Raw genomic sequence first — 20,697 nt, forward strand, 5'->3', positions numbered from 1 at the left:
AATACATACCTACATAACATGTGTTTTTTATTTTTTAGTTACCCATATATCGTCGGTGTTTTGTAAAAAGGGCGAATCAACCATTTTGGCGAAATCGAGATTTTAATGAAAATAATATGTGTACCCCACTAGCTTTGTTGTGTATAAACGGCGAATTTGTATATCCACAGGAAAGTACTTAAAAACGATAATTGACTAAAAATTAAATTAATTAAAATTACGAATAAAAAGCGAATCTGACATATTAGGCCTTTTAAAATATTATATAATAATGACTATTATAATGTCAGTATTATTTCTAAGCTTTATTATAAACTTGTTAGATATTTATAATCATCCACAGGTCATAAACAAATAAATGTCAATAGTTAAAAATCCTCCTCCTGTAAAATAGCATTTTGGTTAATTCGCCTTTCTTACAAAACACCGACGATATTATAGGGATTTGTTACCATTAGGTTTTAAATAGTGCACGGATTAGTAAGATCGTACTGTAAATATTACATCCTTATCAAAAAGTATGTCGAAAAAATATTCAATAAGTGGTAATTAGAATATTTTAAAAGAAACAATATTTAGATCTGATAATCATTTGTATCATTGTAAAGGCCATATACAATAAAATTATAATATAAGACCCATATAAATATAATTCTTCAAATTTTGTAAGTTACTTTAATATCTAGAATCTTTATTACGTAAGTCAATTTACCGACATATACAGCGAATATCATTTACTGTCACAAAAAAAGACATTAATGAGAAACAATTGTACAATCTTAATTATTGTATCGTAGTCAACATTAATAGATAAAGAGACATAACCAACAAATAATGTTAGGAATGCCATCTGTTATTAGAACCATTAACTTAAATAAGAAAAATTTCATTTATCAATGTTTCCATGAGAGTTGCTAACGAAAAAAACTTACTAGAAATCCCACATTAAGTAACACTCTCTTGATTGATGATTTAGTTCATATGAAGTTATAATTCTGTAGTAAGATGGCAAAACATGTGTCGCTAAATTTCCATTTTTTCATTATTTTGAGAAAATCATTAAAAACTTTTTGAACTAAAATGTTTTTGAATGTTACACGTAGTATTATAGCGGGAATTATTGATGGATGAATTGATTTTGTTTCATCAATGACAGTCAATCATAGCGAATTTTGAAAGAGGTGATAAAATTTTCATGTACAGATTTTAAAAACGAATCCATTAATATAAATATACAATTGAACTCGGTTATTACGATCTCGGACATAACGAGACCTCGGATAATGGACCTTGGATCACATAATGAGGAAACATTCGTTGACATTTTGGTAAAATACTGTTAATGTGTCGATCATTTAACTCATTTAGTGCTGACACCGCGACCGGCACGTTTGAGTTAGTTGGCCATTAGATATAATTAACATGATATTTAAATGTGGTAATTAAATATTAATTAGCAGGTCAGCAGTGATTGTGTTGACCCTAAGCAATAAAATCCGATCGGACAGGATGCCGCCGGGGACGGATTACGTTTATGACACTAGTGTCTAAGTACCTACCTTATTGTTGTTTTCGCCGACAATAATGAAAAAGTATCCACGCATATGGTTAAAAAATCCAAGGTTTTTACCTACCTACCTACAAGGTACCTACCAGAATTCATTACAATAAACAACTTCTTTTGTAGTTTATGAAGGATGAAGGCCAAGCTTGTTTCGGGGATTTTTACGATGGTGTCCAGATTTTTTATTTTCGACTTTTTTTGTTATGTGACCGCTCATTTAAAAATATCTATTCTCTGATATAACAAGTACCGCTTATAACGAGAAAATTCAGTCGGTCCCATTTTCCTCGTAATAACCAAGTTCGACTGTAATTATAAAAAGTGTTATAGCGGGTTTTGAAATTTAGTGACACATAATAATATGTCAGTTTTTTTGGCAAGTTGAGTTATATACCTTCAGACTCGTTGCAGTGAGATCTTCAAGATATCAAAATATGGTATGTCTAGATCTTATAGGTTGGGAGAAATAAGCTATGTCATTATGTCCATTGTTTGAATTTTATTTAGAAAAACGAACATATCTTACTATAGAATTATAACTATTTAGATCATGTAATCTTGTGTATTAATTTATACAAAATTATACATCTTTTTTTGTTGAAAATCATATAAAAATGTATCTCGAAATTCCAACATGTAAGATCCTGATAATTTGGTTCAAGAAATCGATCAGAATTATTGGATTACAAACTCGATTAGCTGTCTAATCATTCGAAGAATTTCAGCGTTTACTTCTTGATGGTAATTCAAAACAATTCATAAAATTTATTCATCTAGTTAATTACGATTCGCAAAACACCCCATGATTAATTACAAATGCACATTGTGTTACAATTATTGATTAGGATAATTTATAAAATAAATTTGATAAAAAAAATCATACTAATAGCATGCCACTCGCACCATTAAAACAAATTTTAAAACATTATAGACTTATCTTTAAAATTGAGCCATTCTCTAGAAAAAGAACATTATCATGGTAACGCTTGATTTCAGTAAATCAGTTCAAATGATGCACCATACATCTGTCTACATATCAGCCAGAAATCACTATTTAATCTGGATAATATTATAAAAGTGCACTAGAAGCATGAGTTTTGAACTGGTGTCATGTTTAATCACAATTATTTCAAGAATTCAGGATGTGACCACTTTTCCGGAGAGGGGCTCAATTATTAGTCAATGATATTCGCTGGGAATGTCGCCAACATTAACACCTTTGTACCATGAGAATTTTAAAATATTTTTTCCTTATTGAACTATCGCTCTGTCGGTTAGCACCCTGGAGTTACGCGAAAACTTTGATCATCGGAAGCGGGATCTGTGAATTTGTGTCTTAACATGAACGATGCGATGACCTGCGCCACTTCTTCTGGACAGTCCTCATGAACGGCATGGCCACAGCGCGTCAACACTTGCATTTGGAATTTGCCTGTAAATAATCATAAAATAATATTAACCCATGATACTAATTGGAGCATTTTAATTAGTGCACTATCAATGAAAAAAAAATTGATACTACCGACCGTCACTGAATGCGATCCGTTTACAACATCACAATGAAGTGAAAAATATTATTTACCTTGCATTTGACCAACAGTAAGCTCCCGATCCAGCCCGCTGATGCTGGCTAGTAAAAGAAGTTTGGGAGGCGCACAGTTGAGAAATGCTGCTGACAAACCCTTAAACCAACCAGCCCAGTAGCATTCTGTGCGTGAGAGGTTTATTCGCCAAGCGTAACTGTAAAATAAATATTTAAATGCATAAAGTATCATCAAATATTATCAAATCATAATAGTCTGACTTTCAAATACATTAGTAGAGTTCATTTCACCATAAAAAAAAAAACATTTAAAGTAGACAAAAGGGAAATAAATATAAATAAATAAGCATCTTTTATGATCATGTACTTCAATGTTCGCTAAAAGATTTGAATTAGTTGGTTGATAGTAGGTGTGACTGTGTAACTCACTTCTTGGAGTCATCCTTTGATGATTGAGAGCCAGGTGCCTTGAAACTTCTGGGGCTTTCAGTAGGGAAATAGTCTTCTTGGGATTCTTCTTCAATACTGTCGCTCAAGACGACGCCGGCCAATCGTTTGGCTGGCGGACCGAGTGAGTTAGGATCGTCAGATTCTGGCGATTCATAATTCTCCAATTCCGATGAAGCGACTGCCCCATTTTTGCAACTGAAATAAATATTATGTACCATTCATATTATTATTGTGTTATCTTTTTGCTAGCCCTCTCCATTCGGAGGATGGATACCACTGATTACTAGGGGTCATCAATGTAGGTGGATTGGTATAACAAAGGTGTTATTGTAGAAAATGTGATGTCACCAAAGCAATAAAATGTAAATTTTTGACAAATTTATGTTTAAACGAATGTGAGGAGGGGTTAAAAAAATAGGCAAATTCGTCTGACATTGTTTATAGAGAAACCCTTATTGTATAACTGATTTACTTACTTCACGATTTGTCCGGGCATGGAAACTTTGGCAGAATCTGTATTTCTAGTCTGCCCACTTCGTACACTGAAATTGGAAAGAGAATACCAATAATTATGATTATAATTCAACAGATTTAAAAAATATATAAAGCAACACACATAAATCACAAGTTTTGTCAATGAAATATGAAATATGTTATCCCTTAAAAAGAAAAAAACGAAAATATTTGCTATTTACAAGTTTACTTAAAACCTATAGTAAACTCAATCAATTAATACATATAAGGAGTACTCACCACCACTCTATGGCATGTTCTATACTTTTGAAATGAGTAGGTCTACCTCTAAGAAAGCTTTGCATACTGGATAATGAATCCATAGCGGTACCTAAATAATCAAGATAAAAACATTTCAGTAATTAATAAGGATAATACCGTAATATACATAGGTAACTATGACTTTAAAATAATTTTAAAATAATAGATTTTTAACAAACCTTCCACAACGTCAATGACAGCAAGTCCTAATATATTCAGCGACAGTTCATTACTGGCAACCCTAACTGCAATGGCACCGCCCATAGAATGTCCAATGAGGACGATCGGAGGTGAATTTTCTGAGAACACTTTCTCCAAGACTCTAGCGATATCTCTGAATAAAATATAGAACGTATTAGCAATTAATAATGATAAAATACAATTTATTAATTTAACTTGATCTGACTCTGTTGAGTGGAGGTTATATTAAATGACTTTGGGTGTTTGCACTGAATCAAACATGTACAGTAGAACCTCGATTATCCAGACTGATTGGGGATGGAGATAAGCCGCAACCTTCAGTGTACATTGCCATATTTTATCAATCAACTTAAGTTTATGCTATCTGAAATACTACTCCGATTGTAGTATCTCGAAAAAATTCGGTTTTGAGTTAACTATACTTTTATAGTCGGTTATTCAATTTAACAGTAAAATTGCCATATCTAATTAAATTTTATTCTGGAATCATTACTGTCATCCTTCTAATAAAATTATGGATATTATGCATTAGAGTAGACTGAATTAAAATACTTACTACAGTTAAACTGTGCCTCAAAACTTATTGCAGTTTTATCATTGTGGTTTCTAGCTTGGTTTAGTGAGGTTAAAATCTTAACAAGGATTATTCACATACTAGTCTGGTTCCAGGACGACGATATGTACAAATATTCAATCAACATCGTATATATTTGGATTCAATTAACTCAAAACCAATAAAGCGCAGATGCAAAAAGTGTTATGACTTGAGTAGTATTGAGTGTTTTTATTTATGTTTTAATCAACTGAGAAATGGATTAGAAAATCTACCCCAAAAATTTGAAATTGATATTTTAACATGAAATCTTACAAAGAAAGGGTTTCAGCACTTAGATCATCATCATTTGTGGTAATTGTATTTCCGTGGCCCCTGAAGTCGATAGCTACAACTTGACAGTGAATCATTTTTGTTATCTCCACCTGTAATAAAAGGTAAATTACACATAAAATTTTGAATATACATATGTATATATGTAAATTAAATTAAAGTGATAACTGTAATTCTCTGGAATTATTGCTGGAGCTTGCGGCGCATTGTTTGAATACCACTTGGACACACCAAGAGCCTAGAGATTCCTTTCTTCTCCGTCCATGCATGGAAACGTGATCCCTCAGCATGTTGTGGTTTCTCTGACTTTGTTTTGATCGTGTTGTTCATTCTTTCTGCGTCCAACCCAAGAGTCTATTTGGATTTCTATAAATTTTTAGATAGCCAGCTCATTGCAGACACTTGCTTTTCCCTCCACCACTGAGCATAATGAACATTATGTACCCTTCAAAGTAGTGCTGAGTGACCCAGGAGTAACATCCCAAGACCTTGGTTGACATCCACTAGAATGTGGGTGATTTCTATTCAGATATAATATATTACTGTCAATCCATAATGAGATAAGACCTTTTTGTTTGTCATAAAATGCTACAAACTTTTTTAAAGTTGAAAAATTTTCCCTCGTAGACGCCAAGTCACAATGGCCGACCGGTTCAACTGTAGGTCGGACCAACTTGAGAAGCTCTTTCCTTTCAACAGACATAATATGCGGACACTCCCAGAGGATGTAATCATCCTGCAATTCGCCACATAAGCAAGTCGGAGATTATATTATGAGGCTAAGATGAGAGAACTTGGCAAAACCACCATGTCTGATTAAGAACTGAGAAGTCCAATGGTCTTAAGTCAATCTGGTTATCTCCATGCGCCACTTTATATTTGGAAAAAAAAACAAATGCATTTGTCTGCACTCGGAGGAGATCCATGCCCATGGCATGCACGCAACGCGAAGTTATACACCAGAGAATATATAACAACTTTTTGAGTGCGGTGATATTAAAATACTGTCAACCTCCACCCCCAGATTACCAAGCAAGGCGGTCGTGGCATCACCTGAATGTGCTAGTCTACTAGGAGCACTCCAGCAAGGACAGGCAAGTAGGTAGAAGTAGTCTTATAAGCTCATACATAATATTTGTTTGTGATTAATTTTGACGGATCTGTCCAAGGATCTTTTTGAATAGCCTGTGCTAATACATCATAAGATTTTGATAATCGGCGGATCACAGGGTCTACCGCTCGGCTTGATATGACAGTGTCATTCTGATGAGAATTTTATACAGCCATATTTTTGTTTACTTGGATAATTGCTTTCAATTAATTTACTATGGCAGACAATAGCACACATTAGTAATATTTACTGCTGACCCTATGCTTCATTAAAGTGTTACATGGCCGTACAATTATCGTTTGTATAATTATTGCCTTACATTGTACATTGGTCTGACTTTGCTCATTTAGATTTCTAGATTTTAAACTGTGAATTTCAGGCCTATTACTGCATCTTTAGAATATCATTCTCTACTAACCGATTTGGACAATATAATTAACACTATTTTTATGAAATTATAAAAAATTTAGGAAAAGAATATACTTACAGTAAATTGAGACCAACTCAACGCCGAATATCCACCACCATGCAGAACAACAACTCTTGGCCTTTCCGCATCATCTGGAGGTGATGAGAAGTAAACTCTGAAAGTTCCTCCTTCTATTTCCACATCCCGAAATTCGTAATAATACTGTTTCCATGACACGGGAGTGTAATCTCGTTTTCTGGCATTTGCCGATCTCGACTTCCTAAATATCGATAATGCATATTATTCATAAGATGATTAACGAATACAAAGAAATGTACGATAATGTTGTTTTTATTTACGTACTCTAACGCTGAAAATGATTTCGGCGGGCGAGGAGGCAGCTTGGATTTCAAGATGCTTCTTTGAAGCGCTGACATTTTCAAAAGTGTTATAGAAATCAGACTCGCATTACATCCAAAGATCCAAAAAAATCATTATATCGTTTTATAAAAGAAAAATAAATAAGCGGGCCTCGATTTTAATGAGCACTGTGATGTAATTTTCAGTATGAAAATAAATAAACCAGATGTATTTGTCGGTGGCCAAGTGCTGTCAAATAATTCGACCACAAACATAAAGTCAAAATTGAGAAAATGACATTACGGTTATTGCCAGAACTCATCAAATTATAAAATATTTTTTTACAGATTTAATTATAATTTTACGATATTATCACTCCCTATAATTTTAAAATGAGAATGAATATAAAAATATATTTTTTAAATAAAAAATTTAAAAAATACTTGATATTGAATGAATTTGACTTGAAAAATATGTTTAGTACATCACTATTTGAAACGTCAAACATGCTTGCTTTGCCTGACAAACATAACCTGAAAAAATACGTCCAGTTTGAGTAGTTGCCAAAATAACGTGTGTTTTTTGACACTAGTAGGCGATTAACTTGAAACTTTACACATTTATTTATCAATAAGAAAATGGCAGTGGTAAGTAGTCATTTGATTTATTTATCTACGTGTGTTTGATACTATTATCTAAGTTCATTGTAATTAAAAAAATGTTTCTATTTATGCAGAAAAAGGGTAAGATGAAAGTCAGCAAACTGAAACACAGCAACCAAGTCATAACAAAATTAAAAAAGCAAGGCAAAATTAAAACTCAAAGACATAGAAAGCGGAAAGTGGTCCATAGCCAACCAGCCAAACCGCAGAAGAAAGAGCACAATTCCCAAGATTACAGCGAAGATGAATCAATTCAAGGTTCTGACATGATGGATATGATAGAAGAGGAGGATCTTAATTTTTTGATGAAGGGAGCTGCTGATAAGTTGCAAACCAACTCGCATCTGAAAAATCTTATTGTCAATAAGTAAGTGAACGTAATATTTGTAGTTTATCCCTCGTAAGTCGGGCACTTGTGCCCATGCACACAAGCTTTTATAGAGCTCACTTGAGACACGGGATTGACTATCCTGCACTTGAGATATTAACTCGCCTACATAGATAGGTCAATCAAGTTAAAAACAATAGAATATGTGGGTTAATAAATTGGTAAGTAGGTTCTCAATATTTTTTTCAATATAAAATCCTTTTCACCTTTATTTTTAAACACCAGTAATAAAATAAATCACAATTAAAACTTTAATACGAAGGTGAAACCATAGGATGACAATAGAAAGCGATATTTATGTTACATTTGTCAGTAATATCACCACCAAAGTCTGAAACTTCTTCAGATTCAATTTGCGATTTTTCTGAAACATATTTTGACTCACGGTTGATTACTTTTAACACTACAACAGACCATGAGGCCCAATGGCAGTAGTGTAGTAGTAGAAATGAAACGATCGCGTAATCACTTAGGTTTTGAGAAAATCATATAAAAATATTGTGACCTCATTGGATCTAACCCAGACCCCCGGATGAGAAGCCAGTGCCTTACACATTGGACTACGAGGGCCGTATTACTGATGCAGCATTAATAAAAGAAGTACTCCATGTTATGTTAATCATATTATAAGATTACCACCGATTATAAGATGCACTCCAAATTCAGTGACATGAGAAAGAAAAAAAGAATTATTTCAATATCTATTTTCTCGGTATGAGACAATAATTATTCTTTATTTTTAATTTATAGTAAAAAAACAGGCTCCAAAAGGAAAGCATCACCCGATATTAATGCTCTAATCGACGAAGAGCAACTGGAGAATGATTATGAAAGTATTGAAAGGCCAGTAATTGCGAATGAAAAGAAACAAAAACAATTACTGCCCATAAAGACAAAACATGGATTTATGTCGAGATCTATTGATCATGAAGGTAATGACTGTATTTCTATAATTACAGTAAAACCCTGTTAATACGAAATTCACCATAAATCGCCATAATATTCGCCTAAATATATAAAATCCATTCAGACCGATGAATGATATTAATCAGAATGAAATTGTATCAGAAACAGAAACAGTGTTACAAAATTGCAACAAATTTTTTTTTTCTTTCAAGTTTTATAGTTTTCTTGTCATACATTTTGTAATTCGAATTTTTTTTATTTTCGGTTCCTTCAATCTCGAATTAACGGGGGTTTACTATACCTAAGTGTTTGTATATAACAGTATCAAGTTTGCCGATATTAGTTGATCATTTTTGGATTATAAAATACTTAGGCAAATGTGAAAATATGTCATGGACCAATAATTATTTTCTTTCCCATTGAAACATTAAATTAATTGGTGGGAAAACTACATCTGGAATTTATTAGTAATATGTCAGAAGTAATAAAAAAATTCCTTTTTTTAGAATATGTCAGAGAAGAAAAACAGATTGAACCGCCAATTGAAGAAGTGGAAGAGACCGCTAATGAAGTTGATTCTGAAGAAGAATTCTTGTCAAAGGAGGAGCCATCTATGCTCGATACGGCTAAACCAATGTCGGCTTCAGAGATTTTACTTGCAAGGCACGAGGAGCTGCAAACTAAAAAATTCAAAATAGGCGTGCTGTGTTCTGGTTTATTGGAGAGCCCTGAGAATAAAGTGTGTATTTCAATTAAACAATTATTATACAATTGAATTCCTTTTCAATTGAGCAGTTTTAGTCAATAGTATTAAACGGACTACACTGTGCATTTTGACTAGAGTAAAGGAAAAATTGTTATGAATGCTAATTACTTCTTATTCTTTATGTCCCATATCAGGCTGTCCTTTGGTGAAAGCATCTTCGTCCTGTGCTATGTGTTCCTTGTTTCATCTAATAGTTTCAGTCCAGTCTTTGATGTTCCTGTGTTAAAACGTTTGTCTTCGTCTTGATCCTCCGTGTCCCTCTATTTTCCCTTTCAGTGAGCCCTGCAGTACATAGATGATTGTTTTTTTGCTCACAATACATGCTATCTTGTGCAGTTTCAAGATAACTATCAATTTTTTTCACACAGCCCTTTGCAAAACTGTGTTGGTGATCATTATATGTCTATCGGACACAGCATTCTCCGATGCAGCCAAATTTTAAATACTTTTATGCCAACTATGTATCAGTAAATCTTGAATATGAAGAGTATTGAACTGTTTTCTCAATTCAGCAAAAACCTCACTTGATGTACTTACAGTACTGTCCTATTAATAAATTGTATTTTAATAATATAATTTAAGCACGTGGGAAGAGAGAGAACTACCGACAGTTTGGTAAAATGATTCTTTTAGAAAATTAAGGTGTTTTATTGTGAGATTACAGTTATGCTGTACAATGTACCACATCATATGTATGTACGGTTTGATTGTTTGGACCAGAAATAAAAAGAGTGAAAGGGGCTCCGAACAAGAAAATGCGATACAGCAAGTGCGGTGTAAACACTGCCTGATGATAGCGACTATAAAAAAAACACATTGGCCCCTCTTAGTTCTTGCACACAGGAAGGGTTGTTCATCTCAATTGTCATGCGGTACCACTGTAATACATAGTTTCTTATTATTTTAGAGTGACAATTTCTTTGGATTGCTTAACATGATGGATGAAAAAACCAAAAACGGAAATGAAAATCTGTTGACAGTAAGAAAACTCGCCGCCATATCTGTGTTGGAAGTTTTCAAGGATATATTGCCAGATTATCAAATAACGCAACAGGATTTTGGGGAAACAAAATGTGAGTAGTTAATAGATTTACTTTATTAACATAAATGATGAGGCGATGTTTAACATGGTAGGAGGGTGGGTCAATAATTCCTTAGAAAAAAGCATTAAAACAGTTTTTATTTTTGTATTTTTTTTTTATTTCTCAACATAATTTCCTTGGAGCTCAATACACTTGGTTAGACGTTTCTCAATTTTTTTTAAACCGTCAGAAAAATAAGTTTTCGGAAGGTCCTCAAAATAAGCATTTGTCCGATCGATGACTTCTTCATTTGAAAAAAACGTTGTCCACTTAGCCATTTTTTTAAGTTTGGGAAAAGGAAAAAGTCACTGGGGGCTAAATCTGGCGAATACGGTGGGTGGTCGACCAATTCGAACTTCAATTCTTCAATTTTAGCCATTGATCGTAAGCATGTGTGAACACGGGCATTGTCCTGATGAAAGAGGATTTTTTTCCTGTTTAAATGAGGCCGTTTTTCTTCAATTTTGTTTTTTAGCTGGTCCAATAAAGATGCATAATAATCCCCTGTTATTGTTTTTCCTTTTTCCAAATAGTCAACGAAAATAATTCCACGTGCATCCCAAAATACAGTAGCCAAACCTTACCAGCTGATTTTACGGTTTTCGCCTTCTTTGGACATGGTTCGCCTTTCGCAATCCACTGCTTTGACTGTTCTTTCGTCTCGGGAGTATAGTGGTGTATCCATGTTTCATCTACAGTCACAAAGCGACGAAAAAATTCATCGGGATTGCGTTGCATAAGCGACAACAGGGCTTTAGAGGCCACCACCCTATTGCGTTTATTGTCGACTGTGAGCAAACGCGGCACCCATCTTGCAGAAATTTTTTTCATGCCCAATTTATCATGTAAAATAGAAATGACGCTACCTTTTGAGATCCCTGTAACCTCAATTATCTCACTCAACTTTAATCTTCGGTCACTTAACACCATATCGTGGATTTTATTGATCATTTCTGGTGTAGTCACCTCTACAGGACGTCCTGAGCGTGGTTCATCCTTTGTTGATGTACGACCACGTTTAAATTCATTTAACCAGTTATAAATAGTTGCAAGTAAAGGAGCAGATATGCCGTGAACTAAATCCAACTCATTTTTTATTTCCTTTGCTGTTAACCCTTTTATATTAAAATGTTTAATAACAGCTCTCTAAACTCAATTTTCTCCATTTTTGTAAACAAGCAATTTTTTTTTTTAAATGTACGAGAAACACACAACAACCCGACCAATCTGATTGAAACTTCGCAGCATACTGAATCGGTAGTGCCGCTGCATGAAAACAAACCGCTTACAGTACTAGTCGCGCCACCTGTCGGCTTTTCTAAGGACTTATTGACCCACCCTCGTACATGTGAAGTACCAGTGAAGTTATGGTCCTCTATCGTTCATATCAGTTGATAAAGGGATAATTTTATGAAGAATTTTATTTAAGGTTGTCCAGTATTATTTGTAATGCGTTTCTGATAAAACCTGTATTAACATAGAAGCACCCAGTCCTACACTAATGCCGAAATTATTGTGTTACATTTTCGGTGAATTTGCATTTTAAGGAATGGGTTTCACAAATGTGATGTAATTTATTTAGACGGCTGTGGATGAGGGGGGATCAAAAATACTGTAAATATTGTGACATCTCATTTATGGGCGACCCCTAATCAATATTAACTCAAATAGAGATTTCAAGATAATGCTACTTTTCCAGGGCTCATTTCTATGATTATTAAATTCTGTTTTCAGTGAAGAAAGACACGCTTGCCCTACACAAGTACGAGGCTGCGCTTCTCGCTCATTATAAACGGTATTTGCAAAGGCTCGAAAAGATGACATCAGTGCTGGTGAAGAAGAAAGGCGATACGCGTAATATTAGCCCGCTGAAATCCAAGCTCGGTCACGTAGCCATTACTTGCCTCTGCGATTTGCTTGTCTCGCATTCCTACTTCAACTATTCGTCAAATATAGCGCAGATGTTGGTACCTTTTCTCAACAACAGAAATCCGGCGGTCAGATCTATATTGAATGATTGCTTTAGAACGGTGTTCAAAGCTGATAAGAAAGGACTTATTTCACTTATGGTAAGAAGGATTTTATTTGACATTGATTATTTTATAGACGAGCATTTCAATAAACAAATTAAAAAAATTGTACTTAGCTTGAAGTAATTACAGGGATGGCAAACAGTTCTAAGGAATTTTACTATGATACGAGGCGTCTAATTCCAAAAAGCGATAAGTCCACATTTGGTCAGAATCGAGAAAAAATACGCACATATTCTTTGTATAATTTTACACAATATGTATGATCCATAAATTCCAAAACGCGACATAACCCTATGAAAAAAAATATTTTAAGTCTCGATTTATTACAAAAAGCGCCTAGTCCGTGTTTCATATTATTTAAAGCTTGGTTGATTTCGCGCGTGTTTAAGTCAACCAATAAGGGAACGTTCAATATTGAAAAGGCCGTCTTCCATGCTGTAGCATCTGGTAAACTCATGACAGTGCCACAGAAATATGTGCCTTATGCAGAGTAAATTAAAAAGTGAGATACAAATGGCGTTACGTCCAATTTTATTTTGCCTATATTTATTACATTATTTTAAGAGTATCTGCTGCTGAAACAAATTGCCATTTGGTTTTTAATTTTGAACTAGAAGACAACGGAAAAAATAATCTCACATTAAAACAAATAATTGAAGCTTGAAACATAAAAACGTTGTTTCCCGAAAATATTGAATTGTGTACTTGTCGCTTTTTGTAATTAGACGCCTCATACATAAAAATAAAATATGTAAAATTTTATTTTCAAATTTTGGACCTCATGGTTAATCAAATATTAAGTAATTGTAAAATTAAATCTCTTGTCTGAAAATTTAACCAGTGCCTGTGCTTCTTGTGAAGTGGTATTTTATCTAGGTCTCCTTCACCCTCAAATGGTCATAATAATTGTTTGTCCGTTTTCTGAAACATATTGAATTGCGCAAATCAATTCATTGATCTAACAGGATTTTTTTAAAATTGTATTCGAACATTCTATATTTAAAATTTGTTTTCATACTGTATTTAGAGACAATTAATGATAACTTGACTCTCGTTTTTTTGAAAATTTCACCCGGAATACATTATAGAGGGGAAATATTTTTTAGGAGAAAAGCTTCAAAAATTGGGGTAATTGAAGATAAACCAATGTTTTCCCGGTTGAGCAGAATGTCTCGCTTCACTGGAATCCCGAAGTGTAAATCGATTATACATTCTAATGTTATCTGGTTGAACACTTCATTTAACGTAAATATCTACAATATTGACAGTATTTTTAATAGTGTGGATTACCTACACAACTTTTGTGTTATTAGGCCTTGTCCAGATGGCGCGATTTGACTTGCGTGTAATTAGTCACGCATTCTCCAGGTACATGTGACCTCATGGAGCCGTCCACATGTAATCGCCGTGGGTCAATTCTCACGCGCGGTCTAGGTACAGGCGACCTCATCGAGCTGCCCACATGCACTCGCGGTGAATCGCGGCAAGACACGCGTCATCTGGACATGCTCTTAAATCACCCATAAATAATTTGTAATTTGACTTTTATTTTGCAGCTTGTTCGCAAAATAAACCAACTCGTAAAAACCCGTTCCAACGATGTCAATTGCGAAGTCTTGAATTGTTTGCTAGCTCTTAGAATAAAAGATATAAACTTGGACGATGAGAAAAAATTAGAGATGAAACAAAAAAAGCAAATATCCCACAAACAAAGGCTGATAAGTATGTCAAAGAAAGAACGAAAGGTAATTATTGTTTTTAGTATTATTCCATATTATAATATGAATTAAAAATACTGCATTAATTATCTTGGTTTATTAATCTGTCAGCATCTGTAATAAATTTATGTCTTGCAGAGAAACAAAAAACTTCTAGAATTAGAAAAAGAAATGTTGGAGACAAAAGCTGAAGAAAACAAGCAAACCAAGCAGCAAAATTTGACAGAAATCGTTAAAATCGTTTTTATGATTTACTTCAGAATTTTAAAGCGATTCCCGAATTCTAAACTACTCAGTGCCACGTTAGAGGGGCTCTCAAAGTATGTATAATTTAACATCACTACTTCTGATCTCCTGATCTTTTTGCCGTAACATATATTTTTAGTAAAACTCAATTTATTTATATAATATAGTAATGCAGTGATGACAGCTAATAATCGGTTACTTACTTGTTTAATATTTACCTTGATTTGTGATGATATCATTTAATTACATACATTTATTAACCACAATATAAAACTAATGCTACAAATAATGCAAATCGCAATTGGATAATTAGGCATATTCCTCGTTGATCAAAGTTCAATCGTAAGTAGTTCAATCTAAATAGTAAGAGGACACAGTGACATCTTCATAGTTTCCTCTGGATTAACTGGATTATAATTAACTGTATTATTAATTAATTTTGTAAACTGCCGATGAATTCTAATAATTCATTTCAAGTACTAAATTTTATAGAGTTCGTATGTCAAAATATTATGTAGCGTGTATTCCTTTATAGCTATTCCATAGTATTATTATTTAAACTATTGGTACTTAAATTTCATAAACAATCACCCACTGATAATTATTTTATTGTCCCAAGTGTTCGCTTACGAGTTATTTACCATCCTCCAATAGACAATTTTATTACCGCCACTGATTTTATGCAATGGTTGGGAATAGATTGATGAAATCCATGTTATATTAATTCTAATTATTTGTTTTTCTTATTCTGCTGCATTTAAAAGTCAATATATATCTATAAAATTTAGAGGATTCTTCCTAATGAATATGTTTGATTATAGGTTTGCACACGTAATGAATCTGGAATACTATTCGGATTTAGTTAACCTACTCGACAAATTATTGGAAGATGAAGACCTGAATCTTGGATATCGAGAGCAATTACACTGTGTAGAGACAGTCTTCACGATTCTATCCGGCCAAGGAGATGTCTTAAATATTGATCCTACGAGATTTTATTCACATCTCTACAGAAATTTACTAACCATCCATGCAGGTATAATGTCTATTTTATAAATATTTACAGCGAAAAAATTAAACAAATGATGTACCTAGGACTTGTAACAGATGACCTCTGTTAGGTGCTACTCGTGAACAGTGGCGGCCGGTGGTCTTCAGAATAGCATTTTCTGGTAGTGCGCAATGGTTTACCTTCTATAAAGAGAAGATCTTCTTCTTTCACCCTGTCACGACCCAGCATTGGGGCATAGGGCAAGCACAAGTTCGCGCCACTTCCCTTGGTCCATCGCCAACTCTTGCGCCTCCCGCCATGTCAGACCTGCAGCATGAGGGTCGCTTTTGTGGCACCGCGGCATGGTGAGGGAGGGCCGGCCATGGCGACGGAATCCTTGAGGCTGTGCCATAAGGGTACGACGTGTCACACTTTTTGGCGGCATCCGGAGCACGTGTCCTAGCCACGTAAAGTCGTAAAGCGTCTTTTCATGATTACCTCAATCACCGAAGGCTACCGTGTTCTCTTACCGACTTCTCAGAAGGTAAATTAAATATGTCTCTGTTTATTTTATAAATGTCACAGTTTATGGCTTTACGCTCTGAGCGAACTATGCGTTAGCCAAATAAATAACCGCTGATGTGTTTTTTTATTATTTTGAATGAATTTGAGTGGTTCAGAAATAAACGCGGCAAGTTTGTATTTTCGTAAAATGTTGGCGATTCATTAAATATGTTAACTGTAAAATTATTAAAAATTAACTCCCCAACATTGTTATAAAACAGAAACTGGCGCCGATCTAAAAGTGTGTAAAAAATTCTACACATTACGCCATTACAGGAACATTTGGCCACCGTTTAAGCAGTATACAATGACCTCATTGTAATGCTATGCAAACTGAAAATCTATTTGGATCGCAATCGCTTTGCGCACATGAACGGAATATTGTTAATAATACTGCTACATGTTCTACTTCGCGAAGTGAGTGATACACGTATGAATAACAATGAAAAGTTGAGCGGTGTCTTCAAAAATGCAGGCAGTGCGTTGCACTCGCATGGTATTAGAGGAGCCGCCGCTGCTCGTGAAATCGATGCAATCAATCGAAAGGTTATGGTTACCTTGCAAGCATTAGACATATTTTGAGTGTTGATTATATATGCAAATACTAGATGTCTTAAAAGTCATGACAGTGACTGTTTACACATAAAAATGCTGACTGTCTCTCCAATCTCATTCTTCAAGAGTAAGCGAGACGCGACGTTGTCATTTTATACTACTATCTGACAGGTCGTATTGAAAATCGGAGCTCAAAATGAGTAGTTCGTTTTTTTACTGCCATGTTCGCCCCAATCGCTCTAATGCGCAGGCGCAGATCGAAAATAATCTTACTTGTGCGCAATAAATCATCACAATTTGTAATCTTCCAATCTTGTTTGATTTATGCACGCAATCTTGCCAACTGCAGGATAATACATGTTTCCCCATACATTTTCTCACTGTGCACAGTAAATCTATGCATGTGTAAACGGGGTATAAGACTAGCAGTATTTTAAATACTTTTTATTATATTATCAACAAAGTCTACATTTACTTTTTGCTGATGGACGTTTTCTCAGCACAATATAAATGAATTTCTTGCCATGTCAATATAACATGATATGTTATATTATAATATATGGACCCAGTATAGTATTCCTTACTAGGTATACTCTATGCGCATGTATCAATTAATTCAGTTAATCACTAATCAGCAATGATTAAATTATTTATAGTTCATCAACATCATCAACTTTTTATAATTATTCAATTTAATAACATTAAATTGATATTCAATATTATAGATAATTTTATATTGCAAATAATATTTATTGTATCTTAATTTATGTTTTAAGGAAAAAACCATTCTGATCTTGTTATCATTCTGAGAGCAATAACGAGCGTTCTGATTAAACGGAGGAAAAAGGTTTCACAGCAAATACTGTTGGCATTTTTAAAAAGGATTTCTATGCTAAGTACACAAGTTCTACACAATGGTGCTCTTGGATGCTTGGGAACTATTAAGACCGTGATGCAGGTGAGCGTTGATTTATATTATTAATAATGAATTTACAGTAAAACCTCAAAAAAATTCGAATTACTAAATGTATTGGGGAAAAATATTAAAATTTAAAAAAAAAATATTTTTTTGATTTTCATTAATTTTGTTGGTTACGATCATAGATGTGCCTACGAAATTTCCGATTCCGTGTGTGTTAATTAGTCATAGAATGTCAGAATTATTTATATTACCTTCTTAAAATAAGTAATTTACGATGTTTTAAGAAATATTTGTCACAATTTTCAATGCTCATGAAATATTGTACTTTATTACGATTTATTGAATATTTTTGTATGCCAGGACTCAGACCGGAATATTACGAAATTCGAATTAAAGGTATGGTTTTATATGAAAATAATGTTCAAGAGACTTTTTTTTATAGCAATCAAAACAGACGGAGATATTGTTGGAACTCGATCAGGAGTTAGGATCTGGACAGTATGATCCTCATTTGATGGAGCCTGAATATTGCAACGCCACGTCCACAGCTCTTTATGAACTGGCAATTCTTCGGCGTCATTACCATCCGACTGTGCGTCTATTAGCCTTGCACATAATGAATGGTATTCCATCGACAGGAGAAGGGAGTCTACCGTCCGAAATAAGCAAGCTGTGCGTATTTTTTTCTTTTCCATATCTTATAATATTCACTGATGTACATAATGCATCTTAAAGTTTGATCTTCTATAAAATGACAATAAAACGATTGAATATGAATCTTTTTGAAAACAAGGTGTCTGATATTACGTTTGAATGTTCTTTAGAATATATAAAAGGAAGCAATATTTTATGTAACTTGCAATCTTGAAACATAAATTACAAAATAAAATATGTCAAATTTGTTTTCGATCCATTCTTTTTACCCACGGCAACATTATTTTTCTATTATCCCTATCATAATTCCCTCGGAACCAATATTTTTTTATGCTTGTGAACATATTATATAGGTAGAGTCTGTCTTCTATAAACTGGCGTGCCGGTTTCCCCCCCGCTTCAGCATCCATCTCGTTCCCTCCCATTGAAAACTTGCAACGGTTGAACGCGATGGCACAAAGCTTTCCATGTGACGTGTACGACAGTTTATGAATACAGACTAGTATTCTCTCCAGAGTCAAGATATATTATTTTTGTTAAATTAAATAGATACCTACATTCCAGATAATTCGGTCACCCTGCACTTTGCAGTACATGCGTATGTATGTAGAAATGAAACTCAGTGTTAGCGCTAGTGAGATCGCCGACTCTGCATGCAGGCAGCAAGTGTCTTGGGGGGTTTGGTTTAATGTTTGTGGTCACTACCCTTAATGTATCACTGTCCGTTTATATTTTAAAATCACGATTTGATCATTGTGTCATATTTTTTACATCCCCCGTTTGTCACAAATCATATTGTATCAGACCCCCCCCCCTTAGGATACGATATTTATATAGACGACTTCCAAAGGCCATACAAATAGCTCTATACTACAACGTAACTATCAATGGTATTGCTGTATGGGTTGAATCATTTTACAATATTTCACTAAAAACTTAATTGCACCTAAATGTAATTAAGGATATGATGGGATTTTTTTCCGCATATTCCATTTAGTTAGTTGGCCGCCTGGTATGCACCGTTACATCAAATGCCGTAAACAATTTGACATATGAATAATTTTTACAGAACGCCTGAGAAGCTTTTCCAGAGCTACGATGGATCCCAAATGGCGTTCAAACCATCCATTCCTGTACCGAAGAAGGTTGCTCCAAAATCAAGAGTTGGATACCATGTCTTCACTCACCCCAACTTTGAAGAGTATTGTAAAACAGCGGCCAACAAGAAACTTACAACAGGATCTTTCAACTTCTATAAAAAGTTTGACCCCAGGAAAAATCTTTGAATTGTTATACATAGCCAATATTATTATAATAAAATTATTTTGGACAAATGTTTTCTTTTTACTTAAAATATTTTATTCATTTTACATACATAACTACATGTAATATAAGTAAGTAATTAAATAATACTACGAGATAATAATATTATAGGTCTATAAATCAATGGTGTTATTGTTTACATGTTTACAATAATCATTAGTGTTGTAACTTATAAATTAAAAATATACAATTACATACATAATATGTAATATTGACATAATATGTATATATCTGACATGAATTGTAGCTTCCATGTGATTTTTAACATTACGTCAAATTATTAACAAATTACAGAACTTAACATAATATGGAAACATACACTTCAATAACATTGTTGTCTTAATGTTATAAACAAAATTAATGTCTATAGATAATATTTGAATAATAGCCATTGAACATATTATAATATAATAGTATGCACTAGTTTTTAATACTTATATAATTTTTTATCAATTAATAAAGATATTGGTGTAGTGATTTTTCCACTTGGTCAACAATCTTGGGGAAATTTGGATCCATGATACATATTTTCAGAAATTCTTCAAAAGGAAAATCAACTGGGAATAACGAACCTGAAACAGAATTAATT

The 20,697-nt window shown here is 33.8% G+C and overlaps 2 protein-coding genes across 2 annotated transcripts; one reads left to right on the forward strand and one right to left on the reverse strand.

Moving 5' to 3' along the window:
- Positions 1 to 1,049: 1,049 nt before the first annotated feature.
- On the reverse strand, positions 1,050 to 7,567 carry LOC147065219 (protein phosphatase methylesterase 1). Its single transcript, XM_085956591.1, has 9 exons — positions 7,302 to 7,567; positions 7,017 to 7,218; positions 5,401 to 5,510; positions 4,511 to 4,665; positions 4,311 to 4,401; positions 4,034 to 4,099; positions 3,537 to 3,752; positions 3,147 to 3,304; positions 1,050 to 2,996 (listed from the first exon to the last, which is right to left on the reverse strand). The coding sequence occupies exons 1-9, from the start codon at positions 7,373 to 7,375 to the stop codon at positions 2,839 to 2,841; spliced, it is 1,230 nt and encodes a 409-aa protein (XP_085812717.1). The 5' UTR covers positions 7,376 to 7,567; the 3' UTR covers positions 1,050 to 2,838.
- A 274-nt stretch (positions 7,568 to 7,841) lies between these two features.
- On the forward strand, positions 7,842 to 20,119 carry Noc3 (Nucleolar complex protein 3). The gene is made up of 12 exons (XM_085957050.1): positions 7,842 to 7,945; positions 8,035 to 8,327; positions 9,099 to 9,280; positions 9,761 to 9,993; positions 10,928 to 11,093; positions 12,837 to 13,171; positions 14,692 to 14,880; positions 14,992 to 15,173; positions 15,921 to 16,135; positions 17,986 to 18,167; positions 18,574 to 18,803; positions 19,855 to 20,119. The coding sequence occupies exons 1-12, from the start codon at positions 7,937 to 7,939 to the stop codon at positions 20,069 to 20,071; spliced, it is 2,433 nt and encodes an 810-aa protein (XP_085813176.1). The 5' UTR covers positions 7,842 to 7,936; the 3' UTR covers positions 20,072 to 20,119.
- Positions 20,120 to 20,697: the final 578 nt, after the last annotated feature.

The sequence above is a fragment of the Rhyacophila brunnea genome, unplaced genomic scaffold, assembly GCF_057557595.1.
Source record: "Rhyacophila brunnea isolate RB1 unplaced genomic scaffold, BYU_Rbru_1.0 scaffold_6, whole genome shotgun sequence".
NCBI classification, from domain to species: domain Eukaryota; kingdom Metazoa; phylum Arthropoda; class Insecta; order Trichoptera; family Rhyacophilidae; genus Rhyacophila; species Rhyacophila brunnea.

Excerpts from the sequence above, each read along its gene's own strand:
- LOC147065219 (XM_085956591.1), bottom strand. The coding sequence starts at position 7,375 with ATGTCAGCGCTTCAAAGAAGCATCTTGAAATCCAAGCTGCCTCCTCGC. Across the intron at positions 5,511-7,016 it reads TGAGTTGGTCTCAATTTACT|GTGGAGATAACAAAAATGAT; the intron begins GTAAGTATATTC and ends CTTTTATTACAG. Across the intron at positions 2,997-3,146 it reads TACTGTTGGTCAAATGCAAG|GCAAATTCCAAATGCAAGTG; the intron begins GTAAATAATATT and ends GATTATTTACAG.
- Noc3 (XM_085957050.1), top strand. Across the intron at positions 13,172-14,691 it reads AAGGACTTATTTCACTTATG|CTTGTTCGCAAAATAAACCA; the intron begins GTAAGAAGGATT and ends TTTATTTTGCAG. Across the intron at positions 18,804-19,854 it reads CCGTCCGAAATAAGCAAGCT|AACGCCTGAGAAGCTTTTCC; the intron begins GTGCGTATTTTT and ends TAATTTTTACAG.